The sequence below is a fragment of the Dasypus novemcinctus genome, chromosome 27 (genome assembly GCF_030445035.2).
Source record: "Dasypus novemcinctus isolate mDasNov1 chromosome 27, mDasNov1.1.hap2, whole genome shotgun sequence".
NCBI lineage: Eukaryota > Metazoa > Chordata > Mammalia > Cingulata > Dasypodidae > Dasypus > Dasypus novemcinctus.
In genome coordinates, this window is record NC_080699.1 from 44587185 (window position 1) to 44606007 (window position 18823).

General features: G+C 38.6%; 1 protein-coding gene across 1 annotated transcript in view; it reads left to right on the top strand.

Annotated features, from left to right (window-relative positions):
- Positions 1 to 18823, top strand: part of LOC101423221 (beta-galactosidase-1-like protein 2) — an 88679-nt gene that overhangs the window by 21281 nt on the left and 48575 nt on the right. Inside the window, exons 5-7 of the mRNA XM_004467678.5 lie at positions 754 to 849; positions 1684 to 1792; positions 5188 to 5280. Of these exons, the coding sequence (XP_004467735.1) occupies positions 754 to 849; positions 1684 to 1792; positions 5188 to 5280 (298 nt within the window). The remainder of the gene's footprint in view (positions 1 to 753; positions 850 to 1683; positions 1793 to 5187; positions 5281 to 18823) is intronic.

Consider the following 18823-nt stretch of genomic DNA (forward strand, 5'->3'; position numbering starts at 1 on the left):
AGTTCTTATTTTAGCTCTTCCATTCATTAAAAATGTGACCTTGAGAAAGCTCTGACCCCTTTCAGCCTCCATTTTTATCTGTAAAAAGAGAAGATGTTGATAACTGTCTCCTAGAATTGTCAAATGAAATGATGCATTTGAAAATTTTAGATATAGTGCCTGATATAAATTCTTAATTTTAGCTCTTATTGGTGTTATTGCTATTATTAGCAGTAATTGGAGAAGCCTTGGAAGAAGGTAAAAATGAAGAAAATAAATCAGTCAGAAGATCATTCTAATAACTCAGAGGAGTTCTAGAGTCAGCATGGTAGCAGCAGGAGTGCAGAGGAATTCCACACTTGAAAACATTAAGTAGGAGAAGTAACATGGTCTGGTGCTTGCCAGAAAGCTGGGGTTGAGGAAACAAGAGGAGCCAAGAGTGATGGTGAGGTCCTGCCTTGGAGCTTCTGGACGGTGGCTTTCCACAGAGACAGGAGACGGGGAGGGTAGATATGGAAGAGAGGGTTGGAGGCTGGTTTTGGATTTCTGGGCCTTCACTTTAATGTCCTTCTTTCTAATGCCTCAACTGAACCCATTTCTTACTGGGCATGGGGTCCCCTGTCCTCTGGAGGTTGGTCATGGCTCCTACTGGGACTTTAGGCTGGGCTGGGAGTCCTACCTATCAGCCTCAGAAGAAAGCAAGAGCAGAAATAGAGCAGTGATTCCAGCCCTCCAATTCTGATGTGAAATTATCATTATTGTTTTGCTTCTTAGGGCTTTTCTGTTCTTGGCTTCAGAGGTGGGACTGTGGGCCATTTTGTGTCCAGGTCCCTACATTGGAAGTGACCTAGATCTTGGAGGCTTGCCCAGGTAAGTAGTTCTCCAAGGGTCACTGGCCAGTCTCTTAGGGGATAAATCACATTCAAACGCAAGTTAGAGCTGAGTTTTGCTTTGTTTTCCATGTACATTTTCTATCTGTATTATTTTTTTTCCATTTTATGACATATAAAATGAATTTTACAATATTGGGGATTATGTAGTATTTATTTCTTATAAACCTTCATCTCTGCATTGCGAATGACGTAGAGTACATCTTGATCATTTAAATAAAAACTAATGGTTACCACTTACACCAATAACTTGAGTGTAATAAGTTTTTATGGTGGCAGTTCAAATAGCAAGAAATTGGATCAATAACATTCTTTTGAAAAGTGTTTCCGCCCCCCTGCAACCTCAATAGTTCTAGGCAAGAGGCCAGCAAACTTTTTTTTTTTTTAATAAAGGTCCAGATAATAAATATTTTAGGCTTTGCAGGCCACACAGTCTCCCTTGCAACTCCTCAACCCTGCTGCTTTAGCACAAAAGCAGCCATTACAATGCGTAAACAGATGGGCATGACTTTGTTCTGGTCACACTTTATTTACAAAAGTAGGCAGTAGGTTTGTTTGGCCCATGGGCTGCTGTTTGATCACCCTGCTCTAGATCAGTTCAGCATTATTCATCCCCCTTTCCACTGTGCTGAAAGAAGTGAGGTAGAAGTGCTGAACTATTTGTGGCTGGGACACAGACTACTTTTACTCAACGTTGGATGGAAACCTCCACCGTCAAATTTGAGCTGTCTGTACCCTTCCAGCCTCACAGGCTTGACCATTTCTTATTGCTGTTTTCCATCCCAAGTCTGAGCCTTGCCTTCTTTAATCCTAGCTGGTTACTCCAGGATTCGAAAATGAAGCTGAGAACGACATACAGGGGCTTCACTAAAGCAGTGGATCATTATTTTGATGAGCTGATTTCCAGGATAGCACCACTCCAGGTAAAACCTAATTCTCCATCTATTTGCTCCAGTGAGGTAATTGCCTAAATTGATTTCCTAGATAGGCCTAGCATTCCTCCTATAAAATAAGAAGGAAGCATAGCAACAATTAATTACAGCTTCTTACCTAAAGCACACCAGGATTTAGTTGTCCTGCTTTTGTGCCTTTTTATTCCATCTATGGGCCCTGGACAAAACTCATGTGCTCTGATCTGCCTTTTTTCCCTGACAGTACAACTTGGAGCTACACTCTGCACCGTTTTGTTTTGCTTTGGCCTTTATTTATTTGCTCTATATAGCACCATTAATGGTATATTAATGGCTATCATCAAAATGACTTAATTTGGCTGCTAATGATAGTTATAGGTCTGTTCTTCATAAGTAATAGCTAATATAGATGACCTTAGGTCAATGATTTTGTAGAAGTTGCAGTTTACTTGATTTTTAATATACCGCTTTTGCAATAAAACCTGGTGTTGAATATACTTGTTTAAGTAGAAATAGTCTGCCATTACTTATCTAAAATGGTTGGAAAATTTAAAAAGTCTATATAGTAGGTAGAAAATGAGCAGCGGGCTGGTGTCTAGTCTAGAAAACATGTAGACAAACATCTACTAGGTGACAAGTTTTGTGCAGCTAACATTTCCCTAGCATATTTCATTCTCACTAACAATTTGAAATAGAAATTACCATGGATTGAATGGAGGTGATGACAATATGGCTAGGTTAAGGTTGACAAGGTATAACTTTACTGGGGAGAGGTTTTTCCTAACATTATGTGTATCCCAGGATTAATCAGATTTAGGGAAACAATTAAAACTTCTAAGTGACTGAAGTGTTTGAGTCAATTGGAGAATCACAGAGAGTTCTTCTCAGTGACTGGATTGGTGCTTTCCAATATGTAGCTGTTGCCAAATGTGGCTGATTGAATTAAAATTATTTAGAATTAAAGAAAATTAGACATGCAGTCCTCAGTCGCACCATCCGCATTACGGGTGCTCAGTAGCCACGTGTTAGTAATTGGTACCATGTTGGGAAACACAGATAAAGAACATTTTCATTGCTGAGGAAAATCCTACTGGGCAGTGCTGCAACAGAGTGTTCACACCACCCAAAATTCATAACTTTTCAGTCTTGAATCTCCTGGAAAGCTAAATTAGTAGACAGAAGTTTGCTTAGTGAGCTTGGAAACAGGGCCCCCAAAAAGGTTGAGAGGTCTTGAAAGCTATTTAATCAAGGCCTCCTGAATAAGCACTTCCTTTCAACTGAGTACCCTTCTTTTAGGACTTCCAATTGTATTTATCAGATCCAGGACCTCTTGCTTTGTAGAATTCCAGGTATTGTGATCTTTTCTTCTTCTTTTTCTATTATCATCTCATGGATGGGAAGGGGGAAGGGGAGAAACATGTTCTGACATTTATTTTCAGTGTTTGTCAGGAGGGGATATGAGTTTTAAGGTTTTGAGAAACAGTGCTTTAGGCTTTGTGTTCTCCTTTTCTTTTCTATCAGCCTACAGTACAGTGAACTCTATTCCTTGCTTGCTAAATATTCTCCTGTATTAGTCAGGGAAACAGAATCAACAGGAGACATCTGTCAATAGTATGCGATTTTATAAGAGTCTCTCACGTGACCGTGGAGATGCGCAAGTCCAGGTTCCACAGGCAGGCTGCAAGCGGGGGCTCCGATCAAAGTCCAGTGAAAGTCCACAGTGAGTTTCTGGGAGACGTTGGCTGTCCAGACTGAGCTGGGACATTCTCTCTGAATGCTGAAATCACTTCCCCTTTTAAGGCATTCTGCTGATTGGGTAAATCCTCACTCATTGCCGACGGCAATCTCTCTGATCGATGTAGATATGATCAGCTATCTATGCAGTAAAGTCACTGGTGACTAAAGTCCATAAATACCCTTGTATTACAATTAGCCCAGTGCTTACTCGACCAAACAACTGGGCACAACTACCTGACCAAGTTGACACATTAGCCTGACCACCACACCTCCCATTTTAACTTTTTCAACTCTAAGTCACCATGATCACAGTTTTTGGTGAATAAATGATTCAGTCACTCTTATACAATGATTCTTCTTAGGTTGCTACTTACATTATTAGGATGGAGTCTAAGTTTTAGAAGTCAACAGTATTTCTCTTATTTCTATATGCTTAGAGATATACCTCATGGTTACTCCAGGTATCACTAAGAGCAAACTGAAGATTACAAAAATGCACACAGTGAAATCTGGCTAGAATGTGTGTGTATGGGGGGTGGGCAAAATATGGAGAGAAAATATACTAGCTGGACAGGGACCATGGATTGGGAGAGAGCTTTGAAGTTAGGAGATCCTCCATGAGCAAGATTTCATATTGACAGAAAGGAACAATTTAATAGGGAGGATTTGAAGATATTTACAAAAGGACACAATTAAAAGAGGAACTCCCACAAGAGGACAAAAGGAGATGGCATCCGGCACAGAGTTGGGATAATAGAGAACCATGAGAGATATCAACATTTAAGGGATGGATAGAGCAAGAGGAACTCACCAAAAGAGGCTGAGAAGGAGTAACCAGAGAGGCAGGTCAAATACGAGGGGAGAACATTACAAAAAATATAGATAGAGGAAAGGATATCAGGAAGGAGAGACTGACCACAAGTGTCAGATGCTGCTGAGGAAATGATTACAACATTACATCTGTGTTGTTTGAATTAAGGAAAAAGGAGTCCAAAGTTGTTAATTTACTGGAAATGAAAAGGATGGAAGTAAGGCTAAGAGAGTAAAGGAATGAATGAGAGGAGAAGTAAAGAGTGAGTGTAGACAATGTTCCATAAAGCTTGGCCATGAAGGTGAAGAGGGCGAGAGGATGGTCACTGGTGGGGAAAATGGTCCAGGAAAGTTAATCTTCACATCGTGCCTTTAATCAAGTCAATTTAAATGATTATGGGAAGGGGTCTCTAAAGAGGAAGATGGAGATAGTGAAGAGAGAGGGGATATTCCAAGAGAAAAGTTTCTGAGAAGTGTTCACACTTCTGCTAGAGGATGAGCTCTAGCACGTAGGAAGAGAGATGGCCCTTATGTGGGATGGGGATCACCGTATTCACTGAGGAGGAAATGAAGGATGTGGATGTTTGTGGCTTTCTGCTTCATGTATTGAATGAATGAAAAAATAATGAGTTAATTATCTAGGGAGTACTTGGAAAGGCAGGATTCCAGGAGCATTTGACTTCCCAGAGGGACTGCTGACTGTGAGGTGAGAGAAGTCGCCAGAAATGTAGTGTAATTTGGGGTTGGGATTAGCGTTGTTATTTTTTATGAAGCTCCAAATGTGTGTATGGCAGTAAATTTTAGAAACGATAGCATTTTCCCACTATCTCACTCTCCAATTCTATCTCTTTAACTCTTAGTACCAGTATGAAGGCCCCGTCATTGCTGTGCAGATGGAAAATGAATATGGTTCATATCACCTGGATAAAAATTACATGTCATTTGTTAAAAGGGTAAGTGTTTATTTAATTTTCTCCATATTGACATACTTCTTTTCTTACTCTTTTTATAGAGTAAATATCTCCTAAGTGCCTGGGACACTGGGAACTACTTGCAGAACTCAATTTGAGTCAAAGAGTGATGATAAAATCTTGTCCTTTCTATGAATATCACAGTTCTCTTCTTGTTGGGGGTTGCATGACACATATTTTTCCATCCTTTTACTTTCAACCTTTCTGTATACATATATTTAAGGTATATCTTGTAAGCAGCATATAATTGGAATTTGTTTTTTGTTAATCAATGTGAGAATTAATTGAAATGTTTGGTTTGCTTACTTTTAATGTAATTACTGATACAATTGCATTTTAATCAATTTTATTAAAGCATTCATAAATCACACAATCCATTTAATGCATACAATCAATGGCATTTGGTATAATCATAGAATTGTGCATTCATCACTGTGATCAATTTTAGAACATTTTCATTACTCCAAAAAGAAAAATTCAATCCCTCTATCCTTTCCTACCATACGTCTGTTAATCTATTCCATTTTGTAGCAGTTTGATATTGTTTATGAATTCCAAAAATAGATATTGGCTCACATTTGTAAACTGGTCTGTCTGATGATTCACTTTTACTTAATTAAATTATGATTAGGGCTTTGATTGGGCTATGTCAGAAGGGCATTGGGACTCCAAGGGGTGGGACTCACAGATAAAGGACATGGCAAAGAACTGAGTTGGGGTTTTTGAGCTGGAACTTGGGAAGTAAGCACACAGAGGAGTAGAGCAGCTGAGTCTAGAGAGAATCGAGCCCTGGGGAGAGAGACAGAGCTGGTAGCCTTATAGTCTATAGCTGACCTTGTGGAGAAAACAGAGCAACTGAGCCTGGATAGAAATGAGCCCTGGGACGAGAGGAACCCAGGAAACCTGAACCCTGGCAGACATCGGCAGCCATCTTGCTCCAACACAGGCAAAAGACTTTGGCGAGGGAAATAATTTATGGTTTATGGCCTGGTAACTGTAAGCTTCCACCCCAAATAAATACCCTTTATAAAAACCAACCAATTTCTGATATTTTGTATCTGCACACCTTTGGCTGACTAATACACATCTCTATAAATTTATTTGTATTAACATTTTGTAAAGATGAAGTCAAACAATATGCAGTACTTTGTGTCTACTTTCTTTTACTTAGCATACTTCCTTTTTTACCATTTATGGAAATATATTAATTTATTACTATACCCTACAATCCATAGTTGCTTTGATTGTATTTTACCCAAATATCATCCTATTATTAACATCTTGTAACATCAGCAATTATTTGTTCTGTTTCAGAGAAAAACATTCTTATATATGTACTATTAACCAGATTTGTTTTCCACAAGAAAGTTTGCTATGCTTATACAGTCCCATGTTTCATTTTTTAGCTTTCCTTCTAATGATAGACATGACTTTAGACTTTCCCATTCAACCACTATTGTACCAAAATATTAGCACTGCTAATTACAAGCACTGTAATGTGCTTTTGATATTTCTATCCATTTCCAAACATGTTCAAACAACCTTTTTACCAATTTTGCAAAGATTAAGCCTCAGCTTTCCATTCTCTATCTTCACTCTATCTTTTGGTGACCTATTCTAGGTATTAACTCCATGAATTTGCTCGTTGTATTAGTTTATAATAGCAAAATCATATATTTGTCTTTTTGTATCTGGCTTGCTTCACTCAACATAACATCCTCCAGGTTCATCCATGTTGTCATATACTTCATTCACCACTTCATTTCTTCTTACAGCAGAATAATATTCCCTCACATGTATATACCACAGTTTGTTTATCCTTCCTCAGTTGATGGACACCTGGTAGTTTCCATCTTTTGGCAATTGTGAATAATGCCTATTCGTGTCCCTGCTCTCAGTTCATCTGGGTATATACCTAGTACTGGTATGGCCAGGTCACATAGCAGATCTATATTTAACTTCCCTAGTAATCATTATTCTCACCAACAGTGAATAAGCATTCTTATTTCTCCACATCCTCTCCAACTATTGTTGTTTTCTGTTTTATTTAATAGTGGCCATTCTAACAGGTGTGAAATGACACCCATTGTAGTTTTGATTTGCATTTCCCTAATAGCTTGTAATGTTGAACGTCTTTTCACGTGTTTTTCACCACTCATATTTCCTTTTTGGAGAAATGTCTATTCAAGTCATTTGCCCATTTTTTAATTTGGTCATTTGACTTTTTATTTCTTGAGTTGTAGGATCTCTTTATATACCATGGATATTAGTCCCTTGTCTTTTATGTGATATACAAATATTTTCTCCCATTAAGTAGGCTGCCTTTTCACCCTCTTGACAAGGTCCTTTGAGGTGCAAAGCTGTTTAATTTTGAGGAGGTCCCATTTGTTTATTTTTTTCTTTCATTTTTCATGCTTTGGGTATCAGGTCTAAGAACCCACTTCCTACCATCAAATCTTGAAGCTGTTTTCCTACATTACCTTCTAAGAGTTTTATGGTCCTTGTTTTTATGTTTAGGTCTGTGATCCATTTTGAGTTTGATTCTTGTATAGGAGTAAGATCGGGGTTCTCCTTCATTCTTCTGGTTATGGATATGCAGTTCTCCCAGCACCATTTGTTGAAGAGAATATTCTCACCCAGTAAAGTGGATTTGGTAGACTTGTCAAAAATCAGTTGACTATAGAGGTAAAGGCCTATTTCAGATTTCTCAATTCGATTTCATTAATCAATATGTCTTTCTTTATGCCAATGCCATGCTATTTTGATCACTATAGCTTTGTAACATGCTTTAAGATCAGGAATTCTGAGTCCTCCTGCCTCACTCTTCATTTATAGAATGCTTTTGGCTATTTGGGACCCCTTTCCCTTCCAAGTAGATTTGCTAATTGACTTTTCTAATTCTGTAAAATAGGCTGTTGGAATTTTGATTGGGATTGCATTGAATCTGTGAATTAATTTGGCCAGAATTGATATCTTAATATTATTTAGTCTTCCAGTCCATCAACACAGAATGTCCTTCCATTTGTTTAGGTATTCTCTGATTTTTTTAGCACCATTTTGTAGTTTTCTGAGTGTAGTTCCTTTATAACCCCAGTTAAATTAATTCCTAGATATTTGGGCTTGTTTTTTTTTTTTTAGTTGATGTTGTAAATGTAATGATGTTGTAAATATCTTGATTTCCTCCTCAGATTGTTCATTACTAGTATATGAAAACACTATTGATTATTCAATGTTGATCTTGTACCCTTTCACTTTGCTGGACTCATTTATTAGCTTTAGTAGCTTTGTTGTAGATATTTGGAATTTTCTAAATATAAGAACATGTCATCTGCAAATAGTGAGAGTTCTACTTCTTTTTTAAAAAAAATAATTTGGATGACTTTTATTTCTTTTTCTTGCCTAATTGTTCTAGCTAGAACTTCTTGCACAATGTTGAATAACAGTGGTGACAGTGTCCCTCCTTGTCTTGTTCCTGATCTTAGCGGGAAAGTTTTCTACCTTTCCCCATTGGGTATGATGTTGGCTGCGGGTTTTTCATATATGCTCTGTATCATGTTAAAGGATTTTCCTTCTATTCTTATCTATCAAAGTATTTTTATCAAAAAAAGGTAGTAGATTTTGTCAAGTGCCTTTTCTGCATCATTTGAGATGATTGTGTTTTTTTTTTCTTTTGATTTGTTAGACATTTGCATTTAAATCTACATATTGTTATTTTGTATTTGTCCCACCAAATTCTATGGTCCTTTTTCTCTCCCTTGCCTTCTTTTGGCTTGCCTATATCTTACTATCCCACTATCTCCTCTACTATATTTTATACATATTTCACTATTCCGTTAATACATGCCAACTAGATTACAGCATACATCCTTGACTTGCGAATCTCAAATGTAAATTAATATGGTTGCTAGTTCCAGGGCAATGCAAGCACCTTAGAACAGTCTAAATACATTTTCCTCCATCCTACTTTGGTGCTATTTTAATATTTCTTTTAATGATATATGTATTTTAGACCATACAAGATATTGTTCTCATTATTAATGTCATATAGAATTAATGTTAAGCTAGATTTATCCATACAATCCACTTTTTTTCTTCTACGTCTTTGAATTTAATTTCTCTTAATATTTTCTTTGACTAACACCTTTTAGTATTTTCCTTGTTGTAGGTTTGCTGGTGACCAGTTCTTTCACTTTTCATTTGGCTCAAAATGTCTCTAGTTTGCCTTAATTCTTGAAGCATATTTTTTGTTTTATATAGAAGTCTAGGCTGGCAGTTATTTTCTTTCAGATTCTTTTGGTTTTCATTGTTACTGCCAAGAAGTCAGAAATCAATAAAATTATTGTTTCTTTGAAAGTAATGTGTATTTTTTCTTCTGGTTACTTTTAAGGTTTTTTCTTTGGTTTTCAGGGGTTTTCACCAAGATTTGCCTAGAGAGTATTTCTTTCTATTTGTTCTGTTTCATCCTCTACAGTTTTGGAGACGTCTCAGCAGTTATCTGCTCCACTGCCTCCCACCTCTGCTCTGGGACTTTGGTTAAATAAATGGTAGATGTTTTCATCATATTCCACAAATTATTATGCTGTTTTATGGATAATTTCTTCGAAGCTATCTTTTTTTCTTTATTAGAGGGGTTGTGTGTTGACAGAACAGCCATGCATAAAATACAGGATTCCCATATTGGTGTGAAACATTTGTTACAATTGAGGATAACACATTCTTAAAATTGTGCTATTAACTATAGACCATGCTTTAACCTAGGGTTCACTGTCTGTGTAGTGCAGTTTCATGAATTTTAAAAAATTATTCTATTACCATATATACAAAATAATTTCCTCTATTAATGACATTGAAATATTTATTTCAGTGCTGTTAATTATGTTCACCATACTCTATTACCATCACCACCACCCATTACCAAATCAATTCCATCATTGCCAAAAGGAACCCTGAGCACTTTAGGCCTTAACATTCCGTTCTCTACCCCCACCCTGTCCTCTGGTAACCTATAATCTAGATTCTGACTCTACGACTTTGCTTATTCTGATTATTTCAAAGTAGTGAGATCATACAAAATTTGTCCTTTTGCATTTGGCTTATTTCACTTAACATGATGCCTTCAGGGTTCATCCATGTTATCACATGAATCAGGACTCCATGCCTTTTTATGGCTAAATAATATCCCCCATTTTATTTTATTTATTCATTGATTGATTGATGGACACTTGGTGGCTTCCATCTTTTGGAAATTGTGACAAATGCATTGATGAACATCAGTGTGCAAATCTCTATTTGGGTCCCTTTTGGGTATATACCAAGTAGTAGGAGTGCCAGGTCATATGGAAGTTGTATATTTAGCTTTCTGAGGAACTGCCAAACTATCTTCCACAGTAACTGCACCATTTTACATTGCCACCAGTGATGAATGAATGTTCCTATTTTTCTGCATCCTCTCCAATGCTTATTTTCTGTTTTTTTTTTTTTTAATAATAGCCATTCTAATGGCTTTAAAATAGTATCTCATTGTGGTTTTGATTTGTATTTCCCTGATGGCTAATGATGTGGAACATCTTTTCATGGACGTCTTTCGGGCCATTTGTGTATCTTCTTTGGATAGATGTCTATTCAAATGTTTTCCCATTTTCAAATTGCGTTGTTGGCCTTTTTGTTGTTTAGTTGAAGGATTTCTTGATATATTCTGATATTAATCCTTTATTGGATATGTGGTTTCTGTACGTTTTCTCCCATTGTGTAGGTTGTCATTTTACTTTCATGATAAAATCCTTTGAGGAACAAGTTTTAATTTTGATGAGGTCCCATTTATCAAATTTTTCTTTTTTGCTTGTGCTTAGGTGTTAAGTCTAAGAAATCATTGCCTAACACAAGGTCCTGACATGATTCCCTATGTTTTCTAGGAGTTTTATGGTCCTAGTTCTTACATTTAGGTTTTTGATCAATTTTTTTTAGTAGTGACAATCATTTATTGAGCACTTATTATGTTCCAGGCATAGATCTAAATACTTACATGTATCTTCTCTCATTTAATTTTTTTAAACTTTTTTTTATTGAAGTATATCATTCATACATGAACACACATAAACAATAAGTATATAGTAAAGATTGCAAACTTACAAAATAAATGTACATAACATCACACAGGGGTCTCATACATCATCCCTCCACCAACTCTTTGCATTGGTGTGAAACATTTGTTACAAACTATGCAAGAGCATTGTCAAAATATTATTACCAACGATATTCCTTATCTTACATTTGGTGTATTTTTCCCCCAACCCATAGTATTTTTTTTAAAGATTTATTTATTTATTTATTTATTTCTCTCCCCTTCTCCTCCACCCCAGTTGTCTGTTCTCTGTGTCCATTCGCTGCGTGTTCTTCTCTGTCCACCTCTGTTGTTGTCAGTGGCACGGGAATCTGTGTTTCCCTTTGTTGCAGTCATCTTGCTGTGTCAGCTCTCTGTGTGTGGGGCCATCCTTGGGCAGGCTGAAACTTCTTTCGCGCTGGGTGGCTCTCCTTACAGGGTGCACTCCTTGCGCGTGGCACTCCCCTACGTGGGGGACACCCTGCATGGCAGAGCACCCCTTGCGCGCATCAGCACTGCATGTGGGCCAGCTGCACACGGGTCAGGGAGGCCCAGGGTTTGAACCGCGGACCTCCCATGTGGTAGACGGATGTCCTAACCACCGGGCCAAGTCCGCTTTCCCCCCAACCCATAGGGTTTTTTAATGTATTTTTGTTACAGATATTGTGAACTTGCAAAGCAATTATACAGATGTGTAGATTTCCCATACAACTCTGTACCCTGGTGGAACATATGTTACAGATTATGAGATAATATCATCAGACTATTACCACCAATCATGGTCCATAGCATACACTTGGCACACTTTTTCCATACACCTCCATTATCAGCACAGTATAGGTTGGCATTAATGCAAGAATATTATGGTATTGCTGTTAACCACAGTCTATAGTCACACCAATTGTAGTTTCCCCATGTTTCTCCATATTCACATCACCCTGCAGTAGTGATGTACATCTGCTCTAGCTAACAGAAGGACTCTCTTGCATTTGTACCCTTAACTACAATTCTCAACCACCTCTGGGTTCACTGTGTTTATTCAGTCCCTAGATTATTCTTTAGCTTTCTTTCTATTGACATTTACTTCCCCAGACTACCTTTTTCAGTTACAATTCCATTTATAAACCAGTTGCTGTGGGAGTTGGTGACCCGAGGGTATCTGGAATGAAAGAAAGGAAGAAAAAAGAAAGAGAGAGCTGGGATCAGGGGATCTGCGAGTAGAGACTCATTAGACAACTTTATTGATTACAAGGGGCTCTTTATATACCACAGTGTACGTGTCTACAAGCAGGCCCACAGCAGCCTACGTGCCATTAAGCATAAACATTAGCATTAACATTAGTGTACGTGACATTAAGGAGCAACAGTATTAACCATCAGCATTACCTATAGTCTAAAGAATTTTCTTTTAAAAAATCTTATCTCAAGGTGCAAAGTCTAAGTGTTCCATACATTACAAAAGGTATGAGCTCATCTTTCCTTCAGCCTTTAACAGCCTCCGTCCATTTGTCGGGAACTCCCAGCCCATTTGCCGGGAATTCCCAATCGCTGCATTCCTTAGGTTGCAAGCGTAGTCATGGAGACAGCATGAGCATGGAGGCAGCACCTCTCTCCTTGAGAGGCCATTGTGCCTCAGTTTCCAACAGTTGCTACTCACTATAATGTGTTACTATCGACTCTATCCATCTCCACACTTTTACAGTCAAGTTAATTAAAATTTCTATGTACATTAAGCATCCATAGTTCTTCTCAACCCTCCTCTTATCTCCTTATAACCTATACTCTAGGTTTTAATTCCATGTGTTTATTATTTATATTTAGTTCATATTAATGAGACCATGCAATATTTGTCCTTTTGTGTCTGACTTACTTTGCTCGGTATAATGTCTTCAAGACTCATCCATGTTATCACAAATGTTCCAATTTCATTTCTTCTTATTGCAGCATAGTATTCCATTGTACGTATATACCACATTTTGTTTATCCATTCATGAGTGGATGGACACTTGGGTTTCCATCTTTTGGCAATTGTGAACAATGCTGCTATGAACATTGGTGTGCAGGAGTCTGCTCATGTCATAGTTTTTAGTTCTTCTGGATATATTCCTAGTAGAGGAATTGCTGGATCATATGGCAGTTCTATATTTAGCTTCCTGAGGAACCGCCAAACTGTCTTCCACAGAGGCTGCACCATTTTACACTCCCACCAACAGTGAAGGAGTGTTCCTATTTCTCTACATCTCTCCAGCACTTACTATTGTCTGATTTTTAAATAATGGCCATTCTATGCAGTGTTAGATGATCTCTCATTGTTGTTTTAATTTGAATTTCCTTAATAGCTAGTGATATAGAACATTTTTTCATGTGCTTTTTGGCCATTTGTATTTCCTCTTTGGAGAAATGTCTACTTAAATCTTTTGCCTATTTTTAAATTGGATTGCTTGCTCTTTTATTGTTGAGTTGTGTGATCTCTTTATATAGAATGGAAATCAAACCCTTATCGGATAAGTGATTTCCAAATATTTTCTCCCATCGACTGGGCTGACTTTTCACCTTCTTGGTGAAGTCCTTTGAATCACAGAAATGTTTAGGTTTGAGGCGGTCCCATTTATCCATGTTTTCTTTTGTTGCTCGTGCTTTTGGTGTAAGGTTTAAGAATCCACCACCAAGTCTTGAAGATGTTTCCCTCCATTTTTTTCTAGGAGCTTTTTTGTACTTCTTTTTATATTTAGTCTTTGATTGATTTTGAGTTAATTTTTGTATAAGGTGTGAGGTAGGGGTCTTCTTTCTTTCTTTTGGCTATGATAATATCCAGTTCTCCCAACACTATTTGTTGAATAAACTGTTCTGCCCCAACTGGGAGGACTTGACAGGCTTGTCAAAAATCACTTGGCCATAGATATGAGGGTCTGTTTCTGAGCCATCAGTTCAGTTCCACTGGTCTATGTGTCTATCTTTATGCCAATACCATGCTGTTTTTACCACTGTAGCTAGGTAATATGATTTAAAGTCTGGAAGTGAGAATCCTCCAACTTCCCTTTTCCTTTTTAAGATGTTTCTGGCTATTCAGGGCCTCTTACCCTTCAAGATAAATTTGATAATTGTGTTTTCCATTTTCTTAAAAAATGCTGGTGGAATTTTTTGAGGGGATTGCATTGAATCTGTATATCAATTTGGGTAGAATTGGCATCTTAATGATATTTTAGTCTTCCAATCCATGAGCATGAAATGTTCTTCCAATTATTTAGGTCTTTTTTGATTTCTTTTGGCAATGCATTATAGTTTTCTGAATACAAGTGCTTTGTATCCTTGGTTGTTTATTCCTAAATATTTGGTTCTTTTAATTGCTATTGTAAATGGATTTTTCCCCTGACTTCCTCCTCAGATTGTGCATTATTAGTGTATAGAAGCACCACTGATTTTTGCGTATTGATCTTGTATCCTGACACTGTACTGAAATCATTTATTAGCTCTAGCAGCTTTGTTGTAAATTATTCAGGATTTTCTAGATATTAATCATATCATCTGTGAATAGTGAAAGTTTTAATTCTTCCTTTCCAATTTGGATGCCTTTACCTCTTTTTCTTGCCTGATTGCTCTAGCTAGAACTTCTAGCACTATATTGAACACCAGTAGTGACAGTGGGCATCCTTGTCTTGTTCCTGATCTCAACGGGAAAGCTTTTAGTTTTTCACCATTGAGTACAATGCTAGCTGTGGGTTTTTAATATATGGCCTTTATCATGTTGAGAAAATGTCCTTCAATTCCTATTTTTGGTAGTATTTTTATCAAGAAAGGAGATGCTGTATTTTTTCAAATGCCTTTTCTGCATCAATCAATAAGATCATGAGATTTTTCTTCTTTGATTTATTAATGTGGTGTATTATGCTGATTGATTTTCTTGTGTTGAACCAGCCTTGCATGCCTGGTATAAAACCCACTTGTCTCCAACTATTATTGTAGAGATGTCTATTTGCCCCTTCAGTTTTGTCAGTGTTTGCCTCATGTATCTTGTGGCATCCTAGTTAGGTGAATATATATTATGATATTTCTTCCTGGTGAATCATCCCTTTTATTAATATGTAATGTCCTTCCTTGTCTCTAATAACAGTTTTACTTTTAAAGTCTGTATCATCTGATATAAGTATAGCTACCCCAGCTTGTTTTTGGTTACTGAATGCATGGAATATCTTTTCCCAACCTTTCACTTTCAATTTATTGGTATCCTTGGGTCTAAGGTGAGTCTCTTACAGACATCATATAGATAGCTTATATTCTCTTATCCATTCTGCCAGTCTGTGTCTTTTGATTGGGGAGTTTAATCCATTAACATTCAATATTATTATTGTAAAGGCAGTTCTTATTTCATCCATTTTGATCTTTGCATTTTGTCTGTGATTTTATATTTGACAATTTTAGTTACTGTTACTGATACAGTTGTCATTTCTAGACTCTTTTCCTGGCCTCTCTCTCTTGTGTTTCCTTTTCAGGCTGTAACACTCCCTGTAGTATTTCTTGCAAATCTGGTCTTTTTGTTATAAACTCTTTCAGTTTTTGTTCATCTGTAAATATCCTAATCTCACCCTCATTTTTAAAAGATAATCTTACTGGGTATAAAATCCTTGGCTGGCAGTTTTTCTTCTGCAATATCTTAAATATATCATACCACTGCCTTCTTGCCTCCATGGTTTCTGATGAGAAATTGGCATTTAATCTTATTAGGTATACCTTATGTGTCATGAGTTGCTTTTCTCTTGCTGGTCTCAGAATTCTTTGTCTCTGGAATTTGACATTCTGATTAGTATGTGTCTTGGAGTTTGTGTATTTGCATTTATTCAGATGGGAGTATGTTGTGCTTCTCGAACATGGATATCTATGTCTTTCAATAGGGTTGGGAATTTTTCTACCATTATTTCTTCACATATTCTTTCTGCTCCTTTTCCCTTCTTTTCTCCTTCTGGGACACCTATGACATGTATGTTTGAATGTCTCTTGCTGTCATTTAGTTCCCTGTTCAATTTTTTCCCATTCTTTTCTTCATCTGTTCTTTTGTTTGTTCACTTTCAGAGGCTATGTCTTCAAGCTCACCAATCCTTTCTTCTGCTTCCTCAAATCTGCTGTTATATGCCTCCAGTGTATTTTTAATTTCATTTATTGCACCTTTCTTTCCCATAAGGTCTGCTATTTTTCTATGTATGCTTTCAAATTCTTCTTTGTGCTTATCCAAAGTCTTCTTAATATCCTTAATCTCTTTAGCCATCTCACTGAATTTATTAAGGAGATTTGTTTGAACATTTAAGATTAGTTGTCTCAGTTCCTTTATGTCATCTGCAGGCTTATCTTGTTCCTTTAATTGGGCCATCTCTTCCTGTTTCTTGTTATGGATTGTAATTTTTGTTGGTGTTTCCACATTTGGCTTGATATATTTCTTCTGGGTGCAGTTTCTCCTTTTAGTTTAGGGATTTCTTATCTTTTCTCCCTTGCTAGTTGTGTAGTAGGAGCCAGGGATGTAGTTGGTGCTGTAAGCTATGGAGGCTGAAGATGTCCCCATTGCCCCAGGAATTGACGAAGTTTCTCCCACCTTTCTCCTCTGTCAGGGTTAGGGACATAGATGTAGCCATGTATAATGATCCCAGTTTGGCACAAGACTATCTGTAGTCACCCGGAGATACTGATGAAGCTTCACACCCCTTCCTCCCCTACCTTAGGCAGGGATGGAGCTATCATTTTGGTCAGCAATCTATGCTGTGTGGGTCCAAAAATGACCACAGTTGCTGAGGTAAACTGATGTATCACTAGACCCACTCCTAGTAGGGAGTACTGGCCCTTCTGCCCTTTAGGGGGGTGAGAACAGAACCACAATGCTCAACAGTTCAGTCCTGTAAGCTGAAAGTACCCACCACTGCCCAGAGAGCCTGAGGAAGCATCAGCTTCCTCCTATCCTATTGGGTGGTGGGGATGGTTCTATGTTCACTCAACAGTTCAGTCCCTTTAGGCCAAGAATACCTGCCATTGCCTGGAGAGGTTGAGGAAACACCAGCTCCCTTATGTCTTCTTAAGGTATGGGGTTGGATCCACAGGCATCTGACAGTTCAGTCCCTGTTGGCTGAAAGTGCCCACCACTATCCAGAGAGGCTGTGGAGACACCAAAACCCTCCTATCTTATTGGGGGTGGGGGTGGATTCATTGGCATCCAATAGTCCAGTCCATGCAGGCTGAAGGTCTGCTGTTGCCCAAAAAAGCTGTGGAAAGACCAGTCTCCTTCTTTCCTATCGGGGGGTGAGAGTGCATCCATAAGTACCCACCAGACCAGGCTGTGTGGGCCAAATGCACCTGCAGTTACCCAAAGAGGCTGGGCAAACACAGTCTGTCTCTTGTCCTATTTGGGATGGAGGTGGAGCCACAGGTGTCCAAAAGTCAGACTTGTGCAGCCCCAAACTGTTGCCCTGGGAGTTTGAGGCAACACTAGCCCCCTCCTATCCTATGGGGGGACAGGAAGAGATGGGCTCAAAGGCACTCAAGGAATCTGTGTGGGTTGAAAACCCTTGCCATTGCCCAGGAAGGCTGAGGATAGCCAGCTCCTCTCCTATTCTCTTGGGGTGCAGGGATGCAGCCCCAGCTGTCCAACTATTCAGCCTGTGCCAGTGGAGAGCACGTGCAGTTGCCTGGAAAGCCTGGTGCAGGTCCCGCCAGCTACATCTCTGCTGGAGGTGGGGCCGGATCCTAGGCTAGGGTTGCAGTCTGATCTTGGTGGAAAGAAGCCCATCCCTAACTTCACTGGATTTCAGTCAGCCAGGCTTCCCCTCATGCCAGGGGTGGAGTCAAGATGGCGGCTACTGGACTCTTTCTCACTTGGACAGGCTCAGACTCTAGCTGGCTCTAGGATTATACTTTAGCCAACAGAGTCCACTAATCAATAGCTGAAGTCAGTGGACATCTGTCTCTTCCTCCACCATTTATGGGAAATGGAGCTTTTAACTCCAGCCATGGACTAGCTCCTGAGGTGGCTTGTGTCCCTAAAGTAGGATGGGTGCCGGCCTCTGCAGCATGGCCTGCAGCTTCCCAGAGAGGTGGTGCAATCCCCCCAGCTTCCTCCCTACCAGAGGTGGGACTAGGGTTTAGGCTAGACCTGCAATCCAACCTGGGTGGAAAGAAGTTGGTCCTTACAAGCACTATGATTTTCAGTCCGTGCTGCTTCCCCTCTTGCCTGGGGTGGAATCAAAATGGTGGCCACGGCTTCCCTTTGACCTGGACAGGCTCAAAGTTTAGTTGTCCCTAGGATTCCACTTCAGCCTTCCAAATACACTAATCAGTAGCTGAAGTTGGTGCCACACCACTTTTTTCCTCCCACTTTTATTGGGGGAAATGGAACGTCAACTCCAACCTCGGAACTGCTCCAGATGTGGCTTGCACGCCACGGGCACT